Genomic DNA, 17,776 nt, shown 5'->3' on the forward strand with positions numbered 1-17,776 from the left:
CTTTACTGACGGGGAGCCACCTGCAGCCCAGCTCAGTGAGCCCTCGAGGGGGATCCCTGAGGGATGGGGCAGCTTCTACCTGGGCGATTCTGTGACCGGCTGAGGGGGAGGCGGCCTGGCTCAGCCGCCGGTGCCCCACAACAACAGATTGGGACATGCGTGTAGTCTTTTCTGGCTCGGGGAGACCCTGAAACGGCACCTGAAGCGAGCGACTGCGGGGCTCATCCTCCGCGCTCCGTTGCCGGGGCGTTGCCGCGCTCCGGGCCGTCAGGGCGGCGGCCTGCGGCTCCTGAGGGGGAGGACTACATCTCCCACAGCGCCCCGCGGCGGGGCAGGGCGGGCGCGGGGCACGCTGGGAGCTGTAGTCCCGCCGTTCGGCAGCGCGCCGGGAAGAGGCGGGCGGGCGCCTGGAGGACTACGAGTCCCGTCGTGCCCCGCGCGCCGCCCGCCCGGACTGCGGTACCGGGGGCTGTGGTGGGCACCGGGCAGCCGCCGCCAGCCCCCCGGGACCGGCAGCCGCGGGGAGCGGCGCGATGGGCGGGGAGGAGGAGATCGTGCGCATCGCCAGGCGGCTGGACAAGATGGTGGCCAAGAAGAGCGCGGTGAGTGGTGGCGGCGGCCGGGCACCCGCAGCCCAGTTGGGGTGAGGGAGCCTCCCCCTTCCCCGGTTTCTGGTCTGGCAGTCGGGGTCTCCCTCTCTGCGGGGCTCCCGTCCTCGCTGCCGTGCTGTAGGACCCCCCCTTCTCCCTCCGTGCCCGTTGTGAGAGGGCCTCCCCCTTCCCCGGCCCCCATTTTGGGAGCCTCCCTCTCTATGCAGCCCCCCCGTCGTTATCACGGTGGTGCAGAAGCCCTCCCCGTCCCCCATCACGGTGGGGTTCCCTCTCCCAGACCCTGTTGCCGTGGGGTGGTGTCTCTCTCCGTTCCCCGTCCGTTGCGGTGGGGAGGGGTCCACCCTGTTCCATCCCACTGCCCGTTAATGGGCGGGGGGGAGCTCCATGTTCCCCCCTGTGGTGCTGTGGGAAGCCCTCCTCCCCACGCTGTGTCCCCCACCCCAAGCCTCATCCAACCCAAACCTCATGCAACCCCTGCCCCGCAGCTCAGCACCCTGGGGCTCCCCCTGTGCTCCTTCCCAGGGAGCACCCTCAGCCCTTCTCCCCATCCCGTTGGGAGCCCTTGGGGAGGGAGGGATCCTTGTGCATCCCCCCAGCACTGGCCTCCAGCTCTGTTGTGTCCTCAGGGAAAACCCCAGCGCTTCTGTATTTGCCTCCTGCATCCCCGTCCCATGCTCACCACTTCTGCTCACTCTCATGTGGCCTTCGGAGCGTGGAGGGCTGGCCTTGCTGCTGTGTGCACACGGGGGGGTCTCGCAGGGTGTGTTGTAACTGGTGTGACTGGGGGGACAGCAGCAAGTATTTCCCTGCCTAATGGGATATGTCAGCTGGAGCTCGTACGAGTACAAACAGCATCACACGAGTGTCAAGGCAGCAAGCTGGGTGACGAGGGTTTGTGATGGAGGTAGGCTGTACATCTGTGTTTGGGGTGGGGGAGAGGGCTCTTGGGGCTGGGGAGGGCTGTGGGGAGTGGGAGGTGATGGGTGAGGAGGGGAAGGGGTTAGGGGAATGTGGTATTTGGGTGATGGGGTGCTGGGTGCGGTTGTCACGTGAACTTTTGGATGCTGGACCGGTTCTGCCAGCCGCAGATAGGGGTGAGTGCTGGCACTTGTGTAGCTGTTGTAACAACCCAGGAAAGTGTGTTTGGGCTAAACCACAGCCTGTGATGTCTGTTCCCGTTGATGGCAGGTTTTCAACGCCATTGTTGAAATAGGAAAGGAGCAACTTTGCAGAATTTGCTTCCAAGCTTCATTGAGAAAGAGGCAGCTTCTTAAATGAGCGGTATGCAATGTTTCCTCTTGGTTGGCATTTTATATGGTACTGAACTGTAGCGCGTTTATTGTATATTGCCTAATTTGCGAACTCTTCCTGCAGGATGGTTGCCTGGAGTACATGTTTGTTGCTCTAGTTTTTGCATGGATCCCCATTTACTGCCATTGTGCCAAGTGGCTCCATTTCTGATAACGGAGACAGGAATCACCCGGTCATTTTGTATGTTAAGGGCTGGATTTAATGGAGTCCGTTTGGCTGTTGGAGGAACGGAAAGGTGTGAAACTGCCTGAGTGGGAAGTCGCTCGTTCTGGGTACGGTAATGCGTGGTTTGTGCTGGTGTGAGTTGCTTGTGTGCACGCTGAAAGCTTTGACTCTGCTTTGATTTGGCTTTCTCAGCATCTGTTCTGTAGGGTGGCACTGGCAGCTGGATTGCTTCCTGCGATGAATCGGAAACGGCCCTTCTGCATAGGGAGGACGATCCGAGGACAGGGTCTGTCAGTGCAGGCTGCTTCGCTTTCTCTACAATCGTAGGCTCTGTAGGTCTTGTGCTGCAAATGGGCTTGGAGTGGTTGGTGTTTTAAATGAGCTGTTAAATGTGAACACTAGAAGGCCTTGTTTGATAGAAGGGGGATGGGACGAAAGAGCCAGCTGAATGGAGACAGGCATACTCCAGGCTGTGATCTGCTGAGTGCTGCTGAAGGGAGACTAGTGCTTCTGTCCCTGCCATTTCTCTGAGTGACTACCAATTTTGGGTATCTACAGATTGCCTAGTCAGATTTTTTTTTTGGATCTGGGTTCTGGGATGCAGAGCTGATGTAAAGAAACCTCATATAACGAGTTTCAAGTGACCAGCTCTTCAGCTTCACTGCTTGATCGCTTTGCTCCTGGTATCAGCTCTTGTCCTGAGCTGGGTGGGGTATTAATATGAAAACTAGGAAACAGCTACATTAAGTTTCATGCTGTAGAAAGGGGATAGTTTTAGCTCTGGCTCTGGACAGTGATTCTGAGCTTTAGGTGGGTGACTGAAGTTCTTGCAACTATGCTAAATTGTTCTTGTGAGCTAATATCACTAATCAGGGCCCCCAAAATAGTGAGTTTGATAGTAGGATTACTCCTGCAGGCCAAGTGGTGTGCTGAGGGGACAGTTGTGACTCAGAGTGTATTTTTAAGGTGTTAAAAATGTTAAGCTTGCCAGGTAAGGGTAATAAGCTAATGCTGCAGTTGTACCATCCACCAGCAAAGACCTGTAGCGCTCCAGTGCTCTTCTGTTTTGCCCATTCCAGTATCTCAGGTGCCTTCAGATTGTAGGATCTACTATTTGTCTGGAACAGCAATCCCAGCAGTAATCTTGCTGATGTTTTAGGGAAGTCTTGGTGTTTTTCCCTTTGAATTCAACTTTCTGAATTTATTCCCAAGTTGTTGCATTTCTTTACTAAAAGCTGAGGCACTCATTCTGTTTCTCTTTTCCTCGCCAGGATGGTGCAATGGATTTACTGAAAGAACTGAAAAGTATGCCTATGACTTTGGATTTACTGCAGGTGAGTTGCACAGCTAGAGTAAAAAGCTGAAGTCTGCATCTAGATGAGTTCAAAATGTTGTCTAAATAAACTTAATAGATTTCCTCTCGCTTCTTACCTCACTCAAAGCATCAAAATAAACATTAAATCCAGAAAATCTAGTACTGAACCTGGGTTTTGGACTGGCAAATAAATAGCTCCGGGTCACCATGTGCTGCCTGAAACTTGTGCACAGCTGATGAGGCAAATGTGGGCAACTGCTCAAATCCTTTCTTGGGCTTCAAAAAGAGGAAAGACCAGATTATAGTAGCAAACACAAAGGGCAGTCATGGGAGAAGTTATTTAAGTCTTTATAATGGTGATATTCAGGACACTGGGGAGGTGTGAACAGAATTACAATTCAGAGATTAAGATATGCATCTTGGATTTTTTCACTCTAAGCTTGCATGTCACTTGTAGGTGTGTAGAGAAGGTATTTGGGTGATTGGATGTCTAGCTTCTGATCGGTTTGAGTAAGCTGGAGAGTGTCATCTCGCTCTTCCAAAGTTGTAAGGAGATAATCATTCTGCAAGTCCTTGGATACTTCATCTCTTGGTCATTACTTTGACTTCGCCGTGCTTATTTCTGATTTCAGTTACTAACGAATAACGAATCTGTTCTTGAATGATTCATTTGAACGTTCACTTGCAGTCCACCCGCATTGGGATGTCAGTAAATGCACTGAGAAAGCAGAGCACAGATGAAGAAGTGATATCGCTTGCCAAATCCCTCATCAAATCTTGGAAAAAACTTCTAGGTAAGAAAATCAGCATGTTCCTGTCAGATTCAACTTGTGAAGGAGCTGGCTTCAGCGGGAGGCTGGGTTTCTCAGGAGAGCTTATCTATTGATCTGAATAGAATATTCTAGCAAATCAGCCTTTACAATTGCACCCTCTGTCTTTCAAGTTTTGTCTCCTACCATGCATTCCTCTAGATTTAGCTCCTGTTTAGCTAGCTCATCCTTGAAAGAACATTGAAAGCTTCAGGATTATTCTTAATGTGTACCTGTCCAGATAATAATTAGCAGCATTATTTGTAGAAACAATATCTGCACTCTGAACCCTCCGCCCCACTTGTGTGCTATGTGGCATTAATACAGCGTGTGCTGTCAACCTTGTGCAACAACTTGGGAAGAGAAATGCTGGAATGCATTTTGAGTGATGAGTTGTAGAAGGACCTTAGTTTAACACCTTGTGAACAAATTCACATGGACTGTTTCCTCCAGGCATTCATGACGATGGATGCTGATAAGCAGAAGCTTGTAATTCTGTCTGAGAAATCTTAATGCTGATATAGCACAGACTAATGTCAAAATTAGAGATGGAGGGATTACAAATATGGTTTTAGTGGTTATCTTTGTGATAAAAGAATGAGGCAATTGCAGGGCTGAGACTGGAAGGGCAGCTCTACCTGTGTCCTGCTAGCGAGACCGTGTCTCTCCCACTCTATGCTAGTAGCAAAGTACCCCAGTGTGAAATTCAAACACTCCTTATTTTTTAAACAGATCTTTTGGGCAGCTGTGTGTAAAAAGAACAAGAGCGATGTAGTGTTTGAAGTGAAGTGAAATGTGCAGCTGGCTCTAGTCTGCACCCCAGGGCTCCCCATTTCTTGATAGGCTAAATGAGCGTCAGAAGCACTGTTTTCCTGTCCTGGCTGGGACTGTCACTTCCACGTTAGGGCTGATGTGTATTGGCTGGGCTGAGACAGTTTACCTCTGGGTCAAACTTGTTCTGCAGTGTAATGAAAGTCCTCTCCAGGGTTGTGCTATTTGCTTTCAGCAGCACTTGGGAAACACTAGAAGTTGTATTCCCAGAAGGACTAGCCCATACTGGCCCTTCAGGTGGTGTTGGCTGGAAATGCTGCTTTTAGTCTTTAGAGAACTTGATCTAATCTGTACTCAGCAGCCAGGGTGCCTCAAAAACTTTTGTCATGAGGCATGTCTTGTGAGGAAGCTTGTCTCCTAGGCAGGGAAGGTGTTTGCTCTCTAGCAAAGCTTTTTGGTGGGGAAAGCTTTTGTTTGAATTAGTTTCTACTTAGAGGCAAGTAAAAGGTCTGTTGGAAAGCACACAAGCCATTCTTTCTCCTGATTCTTTTTGGAGAATAATAACTTGCCTTAGGTCAGCTCTGCGTAGCGTTAAGACATTGATTATTGTATGTGGGGTTGTAGCGTAAAGACCAGTTCTGAACCCTTTAGCATCCATTTCTCTTCTTTTGAGTATAGATGCTTCTGAGGAAAAAAGTGAGGAGAAAAAGAAAAGCCTGCCCTTGCCAACATCTTCCTCGAAGGAGACTGGTAACTCGAGAGACCAAAGGTAATGTTTCCCTTTAACCAAAGATGGTACTATTACAGAATGTGAATTTTCTTATGGCACTTTACATTAATTTTTATTTTTAAGTGTCTGAGTTGGGAATTTTGCATAGTCAAATTCCTGGTCAGAAACACCAGGAGTCTAGACTTCAGAGATGATCTGTGTGGTGTTTTTAATAAACTGTAACACAGAAATAAACATCTACAAAATACAGTGGCTTTAGTGAGTTTTTTGATTTTATTCACGTCTTATTTCATGTTTTTCTACTCTTGGTTATGTGGTGATTTTTCTATCAGTAAAACATTTCTCTGTTCTTTTGTGTTGCATTTTTATATATTTTTGCTTATTTCTAACTTTGAACTCCTTAGAATGAAGATTATTTTTGGCCTTTGCAATTTCAAGTGATGGATGGGATTGATTCTTACATCACTACAGTAAAACTTTCATTTCTTTGTCCTCTTCTCGACAAGTCGCAGCAGAAGTCCTCTTTTCACTCTAGACTGATGCCCACCCATCTGGCAGGTCTGCTTCATGCTTGCTCCTTGCCATACCTCTGATGTTACGTCCCATTTCGACTGTCTGCGACCGCACTTGCCAAGCCTTTGAGTGGAGGCAGTGATGAAAGGGGAGGGAGAAAATGCGATTTAAAGCTTTGTTCCAGAGGCAAAAGACTTCTCTTGGCCTCAGATCCCAGGAGGATGTGTGCTTCATAGGTTTGACCCTTAAGTGATTTAGCCAATTTCCCAAGTTTGCCAGAAGATTTAGAGTATTAAGGCTATAGTCCTGCTGGTTTGCAGGCTCTTCCATGTTTGCAGCCTGTCTCTGGTCACTTTTTTTGTCATGTTACCCTTTGCTTTTCCTTTTTTGCTCAGATCCCTCAAGGCTTATCACTTTGATGTGAGTCTTTGCAGCTCTACACAGAGCTGCTGATGGAGAAGGCTACTGATGCTGCTGATGACAATAACTTTAATTGACTTGCATCTTTGGTTATCTCGTTTCCATAAAATGTGAAAAAGGATTTGCTAAGTATTGCAATGAAAGTACTGGGGAGACTTCACAGCCAGAATTGAGTCTTGTAGTGATGTGGTGCAACATGGGAGCTAGGGCTGTCTAGATCTGCGTGTATGACGCATCCAGTGGCAGTCCGGTGTGTGACAGTGGTACGGGGGTAAAAGCAGCAGGATGGAGCTCCCAGCTGCTGTTTCCTTCTGTCCCATTGAGAGGAGATGAGAGTTGGAGGCCAAAGAGCAGCCAGCGATAGTGTGGAAGGCGTTGCTTTGTAAGCTGAGAGAGTTGGTCTGAGCAGTATCACCAGCCTTGTGATTCAAATACCTTCTCCTCATGATCCTTATACTCTGAAGTGCAGACTGGTACTGCCTTCCCCAGGGTGTGGACACAGGAAGGATCTGTTGTAGGGCTGATGAGGGTGGGAACTGAGTCAGTCACAGGTAAGAGCCTTTGTGCATGCCCTTACTGGTAAAGAGAGGCAGATTTCCCTCGAGGGTAAGGGCAGGAGCCTGCGTGGAAGTACTTGTTGGCTGTTCCTGATGGGGAGAGTAGAAGGCAAGTTTTACTGACTTGGCTGGTACTGCTCAAGCCAGGAAGTAGTATTGCAGTTCAGAGAAAAAGGGAAGCTTCTGATTTAACCTTTGGAAAATTGACTTTGGGGAATGCAGAGCCTGGAGGGAAGGAAGTGTGAGACATTCCCTGGGCACCGTAGCAGTAGACACTTCATGAACAAAACTAGCTGGGCCTGCTAGGACATCTGCTTTGAAGGCTGAGGCTTGTAGTAATTTCACTCGGGATAGGATCCTGGCTGTAGGTAGAGAGGCCAAACCCCACTGTCTCCTTGCTTTGTCAGACAGTTATCATGGGGTATGTGCAGTGCAGCTTTCTGGCTTGTGCTGCTAACCCTCCCCTGTGCCTTGAGGATGTGCTGCAGGTACTGCAGGTTTTTTTCCTTGATGCTTTATGTGTGTATTCAGCCTCCATCTTCTGAATGGCAAAGCATCCCCTTGGTTGTGGAAGATAAACAGAAGCAAATGGATTAGCGGAGCATAGACCAGCAGAAGTGGCTAGCTTCTGGTGTCAGTCTGTTGAGCCAGGCTCTCTTTACAGGCAGGAATGCTTCTTCTCCAGTGCTGCAAAATAAACTACTAATCTGCCTTGACAAAAACAAAATTTATTAGCAGTGAAGAGTCTTTGTTCGTTGAAGCCCAGGCTGTGATGAAGGGAGTCTGACTAGTTGCTCAGTGTGTGATAGCTGGTTCAGATGAGGCTGCTATCGACACCAAAGAGATCAGCTTGTATTCAGATATTTCAGCCACTTAGTCTGATAGGTTTTGGCTAGGCCTTCCTCTTCTGTCAGGGAGAAATACTTGAATAGCTCTTGGCCTGAAACTTGTCTTGCTTTCTGGAACACAGATGTAGAAATCCCTCTGTAGTGACTGGAGAGCTAGCACTGCGAGACCTGAAGGCTCTGAGCCAGCCAGTGTGGAGCTGGCACCTGTGAAGTTATATGCTGCATTACTGTAATCCAAAGCATATTCTGTTGTGCTGTAGTATTTTAGACCATTAGTATAGTACATTTTAATGGGCTATGTCTAATGTTTCTCTGTCTCTGGCAGCATGAGCTTTTTCTTTTCCAGGATTCTCTACACTGCCTTTATTAGGAGGTTTTGGATCTGTGGCCTGAATTCAGCTCTTCCATGGGATTTTCTTCCAGTGCAGCCCTGAGTTCTGCTTGCAGTCCCTGGCTGTTGCTTTGCCACCATTTTGTTCCAGCATAGACTTTTTATGTATAAACTTCTGTTGGCTGGATAGATTTACAAGCTCTTTCTCCTGTTTAACAGGAACAGGGTGAACCACAAGGATTTCCTGAAATAAGTCTTCTAGGTGTGTTTGGGCTCTATTTCCCAACTATTCTAATTATAAACTAACTTCTAAAGCTTAATAAATAACTTTCTGTACAGTGTTTGGAATGGCTGAGAAGTCTGTTTCATCTAATTTGTGAGTGATCAGTTGTCATCTCAGGGCATGTATGTGTATGTAGGTGAATGTCTCTACTCATCAGCTAACAGAAGTGGGATAACCATGCATCTTGTCTAGCTTTTTTCTACCTCCAGGGAATAAACATCTAAATATTGAAGTCAATAACATTTGCAGATAGAACCTTCCTGAAAATCAAGTATTACCTGTGCAAATATTAGTTTAAAGACCTGGCTTTAAGTATTGAATGTGGTGAAGGTCAGTGTTGAGAGTTCACATGCAGCGTTTTGCTTTGGGAGACCTTAGTGTCACTGTTGCTTGCAAAATGAGACAAAAGTTAAAGCTAGAAGAGCTCTCGGGAAAGCTTCTCCTGCCACCCCTTCCCAGGATAGCACAACCTCTGCCCAAGCTGTCCCTGACAGGCCTTTCTCTAAGCAATTCTTTGACAGCCCTAAAAAAACCTCAGGGTAAGAGATTTCCACAGCTGCCCTTGGCAGTATCTTCTAATTCATAACTCACCTTTACAATTTGAAACTTGCTCTCAGTCAAAACCTGTCTCGCTAAGACCATGTCTTCATGCTTCTGTCTTTAGCAAGTATGGAGGATTTTTCCTACCAACTTCCTTTGTAACAAGCTTTCCAGTATTTCAGGACTTGTCTCCTCTAAATCTTCCCTGCTGCAAACCACTCCAATTCCTTCAGTCTTTCCTTTTATTGTAGGTATGTTTTCTAGGCTTTTTGCCTTTGTCAAGTCTCATTCTTTCAAACTGTTTTATGCAACATGATCAGCTGTGATTTTTAGATGAGTTATTCCTGAGTTGTGTATGCTCTGCTGTGTACACCCCCACGTGTGCTGCCTGTGATCTGTCCATAGCTGCTTAAGCACAAAAGTACCTGATGGCGATTTGTACATCCCAGATGGGAGAAGATCATCATCTAACTGACTATTTGCAAGCTAAGTTGTTTCTTCTTTTTGTAATGTGCAGTGTAAATCCTTATTGAATGTTTTGAGCTGTTTGGACACAAATCTATTCCTTAATAGCCTCCTGCAGTGCTGACCGGTAAAACTAGCTGGTAAAAAGTGTTTTTATTCAGCTACTGATCAAAGAGAAACACGGTAAGCTCACAACATAATCTCCCTTGTAGAGTGCATCTATTTCATCTGAGCAAGAAATTAATTTTCCACTGTGGTTTGAGCTGAAAAACTTGCTGAAGGTGCACTGGTGGATGCTTCTTAAAAGGGTCTGGCGAGGTTTTGAACAGCAGAAATCCAGTAGCCCTAATGATGATCTACGGGCTTTGAGGCACTGCAGAACCAGACTGGATTTGATCTTAGCAGCAACAGGGTCTCCCAGGATAAGTCCCTGAAGTTGTCTGGTTTCCAGACAGGTTTCCAGCTTAGCACTGTTTTGCTGTGGGCTGACTAATCCCTTCCAGGACAGTGTAGTGAAGTGCCTGTTCAGAACAGATTTATTTTTGATGGCAAAGAACTGGCAGTAGTGACCCAGCTTAACAGCAATTGTCAAGCCACTTGGATCTTAAAGGAGATGTTGCCAGTATGGCATGGGTGAAATATCAGGGTTTCTCGTTTTTTTTTTTTTCCCTTTGTCTCTTACTGCATTAATGTTACCAGGCATTGGCCATAAATACAGTGCATTTTATGGCCCAAACACCAAAGTCAGAGCAATCTCTGCTGAAAAAATTGCTGTTCTGCTGCCTAGATTTAAGGGTGGGGGGAAAGCCCTGTAAAATCATCTGGCAATTGTAATAGCCCAAATCTTTTACCGGCAGTATTTGCAGGGCTAACTAACTTTAGACACAGATGTTAGGCTTTACGGGCAAGACATCTCAACACCATGGGTGTACACCCAGCTGAACTGCTCAGTGAAGTTACTTCTCCGGCGTGCAAACCTCGCAGCGGTGTGTGCAAGCCCAGCCTGTGCAGTGATTCTGTGCCTTCAGTCTCTCCAGCCAGCTCCCCTGGCAGATGACCTGGCTGAGGCAGCCACAGCAGGCAGGGTTTTGCATTCCTTTGCCTGTGCCCATGATGGCTTGTAGGTGGAAATGAGGTTATTTTTGTGAGTGAAGCAGTATTTATTAGTCCTGTGCTAGCCTGGCACCTGTACAAGCCATGTGTGGTTGTGTAGGGGTGCTCTTCTGTGAGGTGAGTAATCAAAGAGTCTTGTCCAGATTACAGGAAAAAGGAAGATCCTCTTGTGTTACACTCGTTTTTTTTTTTTAATATGGGAACTGAAGGAGCCATTTTCTTTCTTTTCCTTCGCACGGCAGCTCCTTCTTCTGGAGGGGCTAGTGTAGGCTTCTCTGATTTCTGCCCCAGAAGGCAGCGTGCTGCACTCCTTGTTGGCTACAGAGAGCTAGAGCGCTTTTTTGTTTAGCTGTTCTCTTTCCTGCTGCTGACATCTTGGTAGTAAAGGATGTAAGATGAGGAACCATCTCCAGCACCTGCTGAGATTAAGCTTACTGGTGCCTTCTGCTCCCTTTCTGCTGAGAGCAGTTATGGACTTTGTGCCCTGCAAAGTGAGAGGGGAATAAAGTACCATGCATCTGTGCACTACGCTACCAGACCAAGAGAGTGCTGATGGTCTCAGGAAGTCCTGAGTATATTTGAGTTACTGATGGTGTCCAATGGCTTCGTAATATTTTCACTTGATTGATACCCAGTGGTGCAGCAGTTGTGGTGTGTGTTCAATAACAGAAGTTGGTTGGCAGGCCTGCTTCATGGATTAAACCCTCCATTTACAGCCAGCGGAGTCCACAGGAGAGCTTGTATCTGGGTTGATGGTGGTGGTTGCTGTATTGGGCTGTATGCTGATTCAGGGCATGTGTCTTTGCACTGTTTTCCTCTGACTGGTTTTGTGTTATGATTAACAGGATGCTTGGCCACATACCTGCTGATCCCTTCTCTGCTCTTAGTGACCCGAACTGAGACATTCTGACAGGTGAAGTTTCTCTTTTAGCTCCAACAAAAGGCAGGAGCCTCCGAAGACTCCGACCACCCCCAAAATCACCACCTTCCCTCCGGCGCCCGTCACCTGCGATGCTGTCCGCAACAAATGCAGAGAAATGCTGACAACAGCTCTACAGGCTGATGGTAAGTGCTGGGGGAAACACTGCATTGCCTAAAGTGCTTCACAGGTCCTGGTGCGTTCTGACAGAGACCTCTGCATGTAGGTCAGCACCAGCTCCTCTTAGATATGCTCTTCTGGAGCAGCCTTGTCAAAGGATTATTGCTATCGGCTCGGTCTAGCCACTGGTCACCCCTTTGTCAGACTGGCTGGCATTGCAGCATTTATAGACCCTTGCTATAAAGTGTCTATAAACCTGGCTTGAACCAGAGGCATGGCAATGTGTCAGGCAATGGCTGTTAAGAACACGGGGTCTTCTGCTCTGCAGCTCGGCGTGGTCTGGCCAGAAGTTTTGTCTTCAGGTGTGCAGGTATTTGCTTCCCTTTCTAGGTCTCAGTCTTGTCTGATTGCTGTGAAGTGAAGCTGTGATGTCTGCTTACCCTTGGGGCACAAAATGAAGCTGTAACTCAATACATGGAATTTGTCAGTAACGGTGCTTATGCCAGTCACCATCTCCGCTTGGACTCCCCTGCCTGTGCAAACTGGAGCCCCTTAAATATCGTGGTCCTCTGTGGATCTGGAGTGGAATAGGTCTCTCTTGCGCTCAGGCTGTGCCATCTAAAATGAGAGGCAACTGCAGGTGCTCAGCATCTCTGAAAGTCAGCTTTTAAACACCTCCAGCTGAACACATGCTTGTGTCCAAATTGCAGATTCCTTTGGAAAATTGCGGTCTAAGCACTGCAGAGTTTTATTAATTTGGAGCCAAGGAATGTAGATGGCAGATGGAGAAGTTCACAAAGTCTTTATTTCTAGCCTTCCTGTGCACATGCATGTGTTTATATATATGCTGCATTAAATACTTTGTATAACTCTTAGAAAAAAAACCTTTCCATATGAAGTCTGGGAAATAGTCCCCTTGAGTCTTTTGCTAAGCTCATCCCTGTTCCTGCTTTATGGCGTTGGTTACCATACCCAGTGTCCAAACTCACAGCAGTCATTGGACTCTATATGATGCTGTTTAATTGGCAAGAAGTAGTGTGTGAAAGAAGAGGGGAGGAGCAGACGGAGTCCTGAGCTGAGAAGAGAAATGAAGGCTTGACTCTGATGCTGCATGCTTTCAGGCCCTGCCAGATTGTTGGTCTGAGTAGAGCTACTTCTCATTGACACCGATATCTGATGGGACTCAATTCCTGCTTGTATATGTTTGATTTCAACTATACCAAGAATATATTGGAAAACTGTATCTTTTGGGGGCCAGGTTCTTGTTAGCTTTGTCTAGTGCAGTCCATCTCCTAGAGAGGCAGAGGGCATAGACTGATTAGATTGGTCTATTTTCATCACTGCCCTTTTCAAAAGGATCGAAGGATGGTTAGAGCAAAGGCCAAGATGCCATTTGATGGAAAGAGCATGTAAATCAAAATAGGAAGTTATCTAGATTTGAATCTCAGAAATACTGAGCCTGGGGACCCCTTGCTTGGTTGGAAGTCATTGACTTCATGTTCCTCTTGTCTTACAGATGACTATATTGCCATTGGCGCTGACTGTGAGCACATAGCAGCCCAGATTGAAGAATATATCCTTATTGTACGGGGCTTCCTCAAGGGCCTGTGTGCCTCCAGGCCATGAAATTAATGTGCTCAGAGGAAAAATGGGACAGGCTTTCTTTGCATAAATGTTCTGCTGCAACTCTGCTTGTCAGGGCTCTGGGTCTGGTTCCAGCTCTGCTTGGCTGAGTCCTGGGTCACTAATGAACCACTGGTGTGGTGTTGGGAGCTCAGGGCAGACCCCTTGCTGGTGTGATGGACATGGGTATTTCCTTCCTGTTTGCACCATAATGGACTGTAATCCCCAGTTTGTCCTTCCCATAAAAATGCTATTTCCTGCTCTCAGCTCTGCTTCCAAATACATGCAACTTCCCTCTGCCTCCCTTTTGAGGAGAGTGTGCCGATATAGACACAAGCAATGGGAAGGATGGAGCAATGAGGATCAAGTTGCATGTCGATTTGAGATAAGCCAGAAGTTTGCTTGGTTTGGAGGCTGTGGGGTAGGAGGTGCAGCTGGCCTCTCTTAGTGGAGGGTTTTGTGACTACCTCGCTGAGAGAAAGAGCAGGTTGAAGAACCTGAGCATCACTGAAAATAAAGATTATTTCCGGCACAGTGAAAAAGCCAGAACTGAAAGCCCCTGAACTCTGGGATTGCATAAGCCTGCTCTCAAATCCAGCATTAACGTCCCAGAGCAGACACTGTTGTTGGGTCCCAGTACCCTCGTCTGTGTCCTGGCAGCGAGTAACACTCCCTGCTATTCACGAGTGGTGTAGAAAGTGCTTGGAGGCCTCTGGGTTGACTGCAGACTCCTTGACTGCCATGTACGCATATACCAAGATGTCAAGAACACCGACATGAAATACAAAAACCGAGTGAGGAGCCGCATCTCGAATCTGAAGGACTCCAAAAATCCTGAGCTGAAAAAGAACGTGCTGTGTGGGGCGATTACCCCTGAGCAGATCGCGGTGATGACCTCGGAGGTGAGGAAGCCTGAGGAGCAGGGTTTGCTTCTTACGGGGGACGTGTCCTGTGGTTTAGCTTGAAGCAAGGGGCTGGTCTGCTGCCAGGGTTGCAGATTTCTCAGCAGCTGCTGCCAGAGTGCATGGGGAGCGAGCTAGCAATGGGGTTTGCAATGTGGAGAGTAGTCTGTTGGGCCTTCAGATCATCACGGGGACCTAGGTATGAACTAGAAAGCAGGAATGAAAGGCTTTCTGTCTTAATACCCATCTGTTAGGCCACCCTGTCCTGTTGACTCTTTCCACTGTAGTAAGTGTGGTGGTAAAACTGGACAGATGTGATTTTATTACTTTTTTTGAAAGGAAATGGCCAGTAATGAGCTGAAAGAGATCAGGAAAGCCATGACGAAAGAAGCAATCCGGGAGCATCAGATGGCCAAGACAGGAGGGACGCAGACTGATCTCTTCACCTGTGGGAAATGCAAGAAGAAGAACTGCACCTACACCCAGGTTAGTCTTCCTGCTCCTACAGCCTCCAGGCTGTTGATCTCTGCACAGGACATGATCCGTCACGGTCACGAGCTCTTACTGCTCCGTGACAGGCCCTGCAGCATGGCACAAATTTTGCCGCTGGTGGAGAGAACCTTTTTGTACACTCGAGGCTTTTCTGAAGTTCTGCTTTTGCACACGTTTTCTTGGCGTTTGTGTAACTTTTTCTGTCTCATTTGTACAAGAGCAGGGGTTGCGCAGCACCAAGGAAGCTTTCAAAAGTACAGCAGTGCTGCTTGCTGCGCAGCTCGGGAGAGCTGCACATTGAAAGCAGGTGCTGGGAATGTGGAGATTCCGACAAGAAAGGAGTGGGTAGTGTAGAGGAGAGAGACTGCAGAAACCGAGGCAGGCACGTCCATGGTATTAAAAGTGCAAATTCAGAATGTAGATAAGCTGCGGCTGGACAAATCCTAACTTATTTAAAATCAAGCAACGCAAAACAGGTGAAACATAAGGAATAACAAAGCAGTGATGTGAGCAGGCAGAGGGGATTTTTCTCCTCAATGGACAGCTGCTGGAAGCCTTGTGCATTACCAGTGCTTTTTAGTTCCCATGTTCGTGCCAGGCATCTGGAGATAAATGTGCCTTTGCTGTGAGTCAGTGTTTTAGAATGTGCAGATACCCAAAAACGCACCAGCAACCACGCGATTGCTACTGAGTGGGTGCGCAAGTGCTGAGTGAAACTCCTTCGTATGCTTGGACGTGACATGCAAATGCAGATGAGAGCCAGGCAGCTGACCAGGGATTTTCCTTTGGCTCAGCAGCAGTCTTGCATCCCGCAGGCTGGCTCAGGCGAGAGGCCTCGCTCCGCGAGTGCGTCCCAGTAAGTCGGCTGGGAGCGCTGCCTGGGCTGTCTCGCTCGCCTCAGCAGCACGTGGGACTCTGTCTCCACCTGTAGTGGACTGGAGTCTGACTGCCTGGACAGTGTCTTCTAAACAGAAATATCAGAAGGTTTTCTGTATTTTTATTAGTTTTCCAGTGAAATCACTATTTGGTGACTGAGAATGTTGTAAGTTCCAAGTAGATGAACTGGCATTTATGAATGCCAGTAATGTCGGGTGAGAATTACAGAATTTAGCTATCCAGCATGCGTGCAAAACATGCTTAGTTTGCATCGTACAAATACGGTGACTCTTGCATATTGGGTAATTACACATGTAGATCACCGTAATTACCCCGCGACATAGTTCTGCTGTCTGACTTGCGCAGGGAGTGCCAGTATTTTCAGCGTAGGTCTGCCTTGTGGTATTCAAATGCCATGAAAATCTGATTTTTAGCAAAGTATGTGTTTCTGGCAAGAGCCAGTCAGAGGCAGCAGTCGCATCTGGGTTAAATATTAGAGTTCCTTAATGGCTCAAATACAAACCAGACTGGAAATGTGCAGAACCTGGTAACCCAGGGCATGTTCCTGTGAGGCCAGGACTTAGGACTGGTCTGTAAATGGGAATAGCTTGAGTGCTTTTTTATGTGTCGCTGTGGAGCACGTGCTTGATGGGCTGAGGGTTTTGTCATCTCACTGCCGGCTGCATCTGTTCCCAGGGGACAGTACGGGGAGGGACCGGCTGTGGGTACGTCCACCTCCGGAGCCACCTGCAAGGAACGGGCAGCAGGCAGGGTGAGGAGGGAAATCTGCTGCCCCAAAACATGTCACTGGTAGTGTCAGGCTAGAGAGGGGTCATGAGGTGTGTGTAGAGGTGTATATCTGTGCGTAAAACAGTAACCAGACTCATCTTACAGGGAAGCTCCTTTTGCTGTCCCAAGCCTCGGTGTCTCATTGACTTCTGACAGTTTGACCCCAGCATGAATCCCTGGTGGCCAGAGGGACAGGGAGCTCCCCGTGACCCCCCCACGGGGCCACGTGTGATGCTTGGCTCTCATTTCTCTCGTGTCCTCCCCCAGGTGCAGACCCGCAGCTCCGATGAGCCCATGACCACCTTCGTCGTGTGCAACGAGTGTGGGAATCGCTGGAAGGTAGCGCACCAAGGATATTACTGGCACTGAGGGGTGTTAGGGTAGCTGCACCCGCGATGCTGCAGACGCTTAGCTGCTGCCCTCAGAGGTGCTTGCCAAACGCTGACTGGCTCTAGCAAGTGATCTTTCCTCCCAGCACAGAGGCAAGAGCTCCTGGGTTCATCCCATCTCTGCAGACCAGCTGGGGTCAAGTCTCACTTTCGCATTCCCTGCCTCCCTCCTCACATCCCCTCTTCTGCCATGACCGGCTTCACAGTGCTTTCCATGCTCCCTCTGCCCCCTGAGAGATGGTGGTGATGACATTCAGGATTTTAAAACTGCTCTTTTATACTGCGCACAGAGCTCGGGGGGGAGCAGAAATCTCCCCGTCAGTGGTGAGCAGAAATGGCACCACTACCCAGTGCCAAAGAGCCACAGCCGAGAGATTCAAATGGGAGCTCTGTTTGGCCCCTACTCCAGGGGCTGAGCCCTGCCTCTGCAGAATCCCCGAGCTCTTGCCAGCTTCAGAAACAAGACCATCACCTGGATCCCTATCTTCTTCTAGGCAGCACGAGCATGACCCACAACTCCCCTTGGCAGTGAGGTTTTCTAATCGGGGTTTAAACTCCCTTCTCTTGCAGTTCTGCTGATATGTGCCATGGCCCGAGAGCGGCAGCCAAACGCAGATCAGAGCGCAACCTCCATACGCCAGCTCCCACGGCAATTGTGTATTGTGTCCCAAGTGAGTTTGCATTGTCACGGGCTGAGAGAGCAGCTGCGGGGAGGCCTGCCTCTCCGCTTGGGCCTCAGTGGAGAGCCACAGCTGTGGGCTGACAGGTTGGCAGGAGAGCTCACTAAACACACTTAGTCGTTATTTTCTCATCTAAGCAAGTATGGTCACTTTTTCTTCAAAACTAGTATTAAACATTTTTGTCAGTTTCTGACTTTTATTTGA

The 17,776-nt window shown here is 48.2% G+C and overlaps 1 protein-coding gene across 5 annotated transcripts; it reads left to right on the forward strand.

Annotated features, from left to right (window-relative positions):
• The first annotated feature begins 360 nt into the window (after positions 1-360).
• TCEA2 (transcription elongation factor A2) lies at positions 361-17,776 on the forward strand. 5 transcript variants are annotated; one of them, XM_072878873.1, is made up of 11 exons: positions 361-602; positions 1,800-1,892; positions 1,986-2,194; positions 3,359-3,421; positions 4,091-4,196; positions 5,661-5,751; positions 11,714-11,847; positions 13,338-13,394; positions 14,192-14,346; positions 14,686-14,832; positions 16,771-17,776. In XM_072878873.1, exons 4-11 carry the CDS (start codon positions 3,368-3,370, stop codon positions 16,870-16,872), a joined length of 846 nt encoding a protein of 281 aa, XP_072734974.1. In that variant the 5' UTR covers positions 361-602; positions 1,800-1,892; positions 1,986-2,194; positions 3,359-3,367; the 3' UTR covers positions 16,873-17,776. The 5 variants fall into 5 exon arrangements, with proteins under 5 accessions (XP_072734974.1, XP_072734976.1, XP_072734972.1 ...); XM_072878874.1 differs by lacking the exon at positions 361-602 and adding an exon at positions 650-1,515; XM_072878875.1 differs by lacking the exon at positions 1,986-2,194.

This window comes from Ciconia boyciana, chromosome 14, assembly GCF_034638445.1.
Source record: "Ciconia boyciana chromosome 14, ASM3463844v1, whole genome shotgun sequence".
In the NCBI taxonomy this organism is placed as follows: domain Eukaryota; kingdom Metazoa; phylum Chordata; class Aves; order Ciconiiformes; family Ciconiidae; genus Ciconia; species Ciconia boyciana.

Excerpts from the sequence above, each read along its gene's own strand:
- TCEA2 (XM_072878871.1), top strand. The coding sequence starts at position 534 with ATGGGCGGGGAGGAGGAGATCGTGCGCATCGCCAGGCGGCTGGACAAG. Across the intron at positions 603-3,358 it reads TGGTGGCCAAGAAGAGCGCG|GATGGTGCAATGGATTTACT; the intron begins GTGAGTGGTGGC and ends TTTCCTCGCCAG. Across the intron at positions 13,395-14,191 it reads AGCAGCCCAGATTGAAGAAT|GCATATACCAAGATGTCAAG; the intron begins ATATCCTTATTG and ends ACTGCCATGTAC.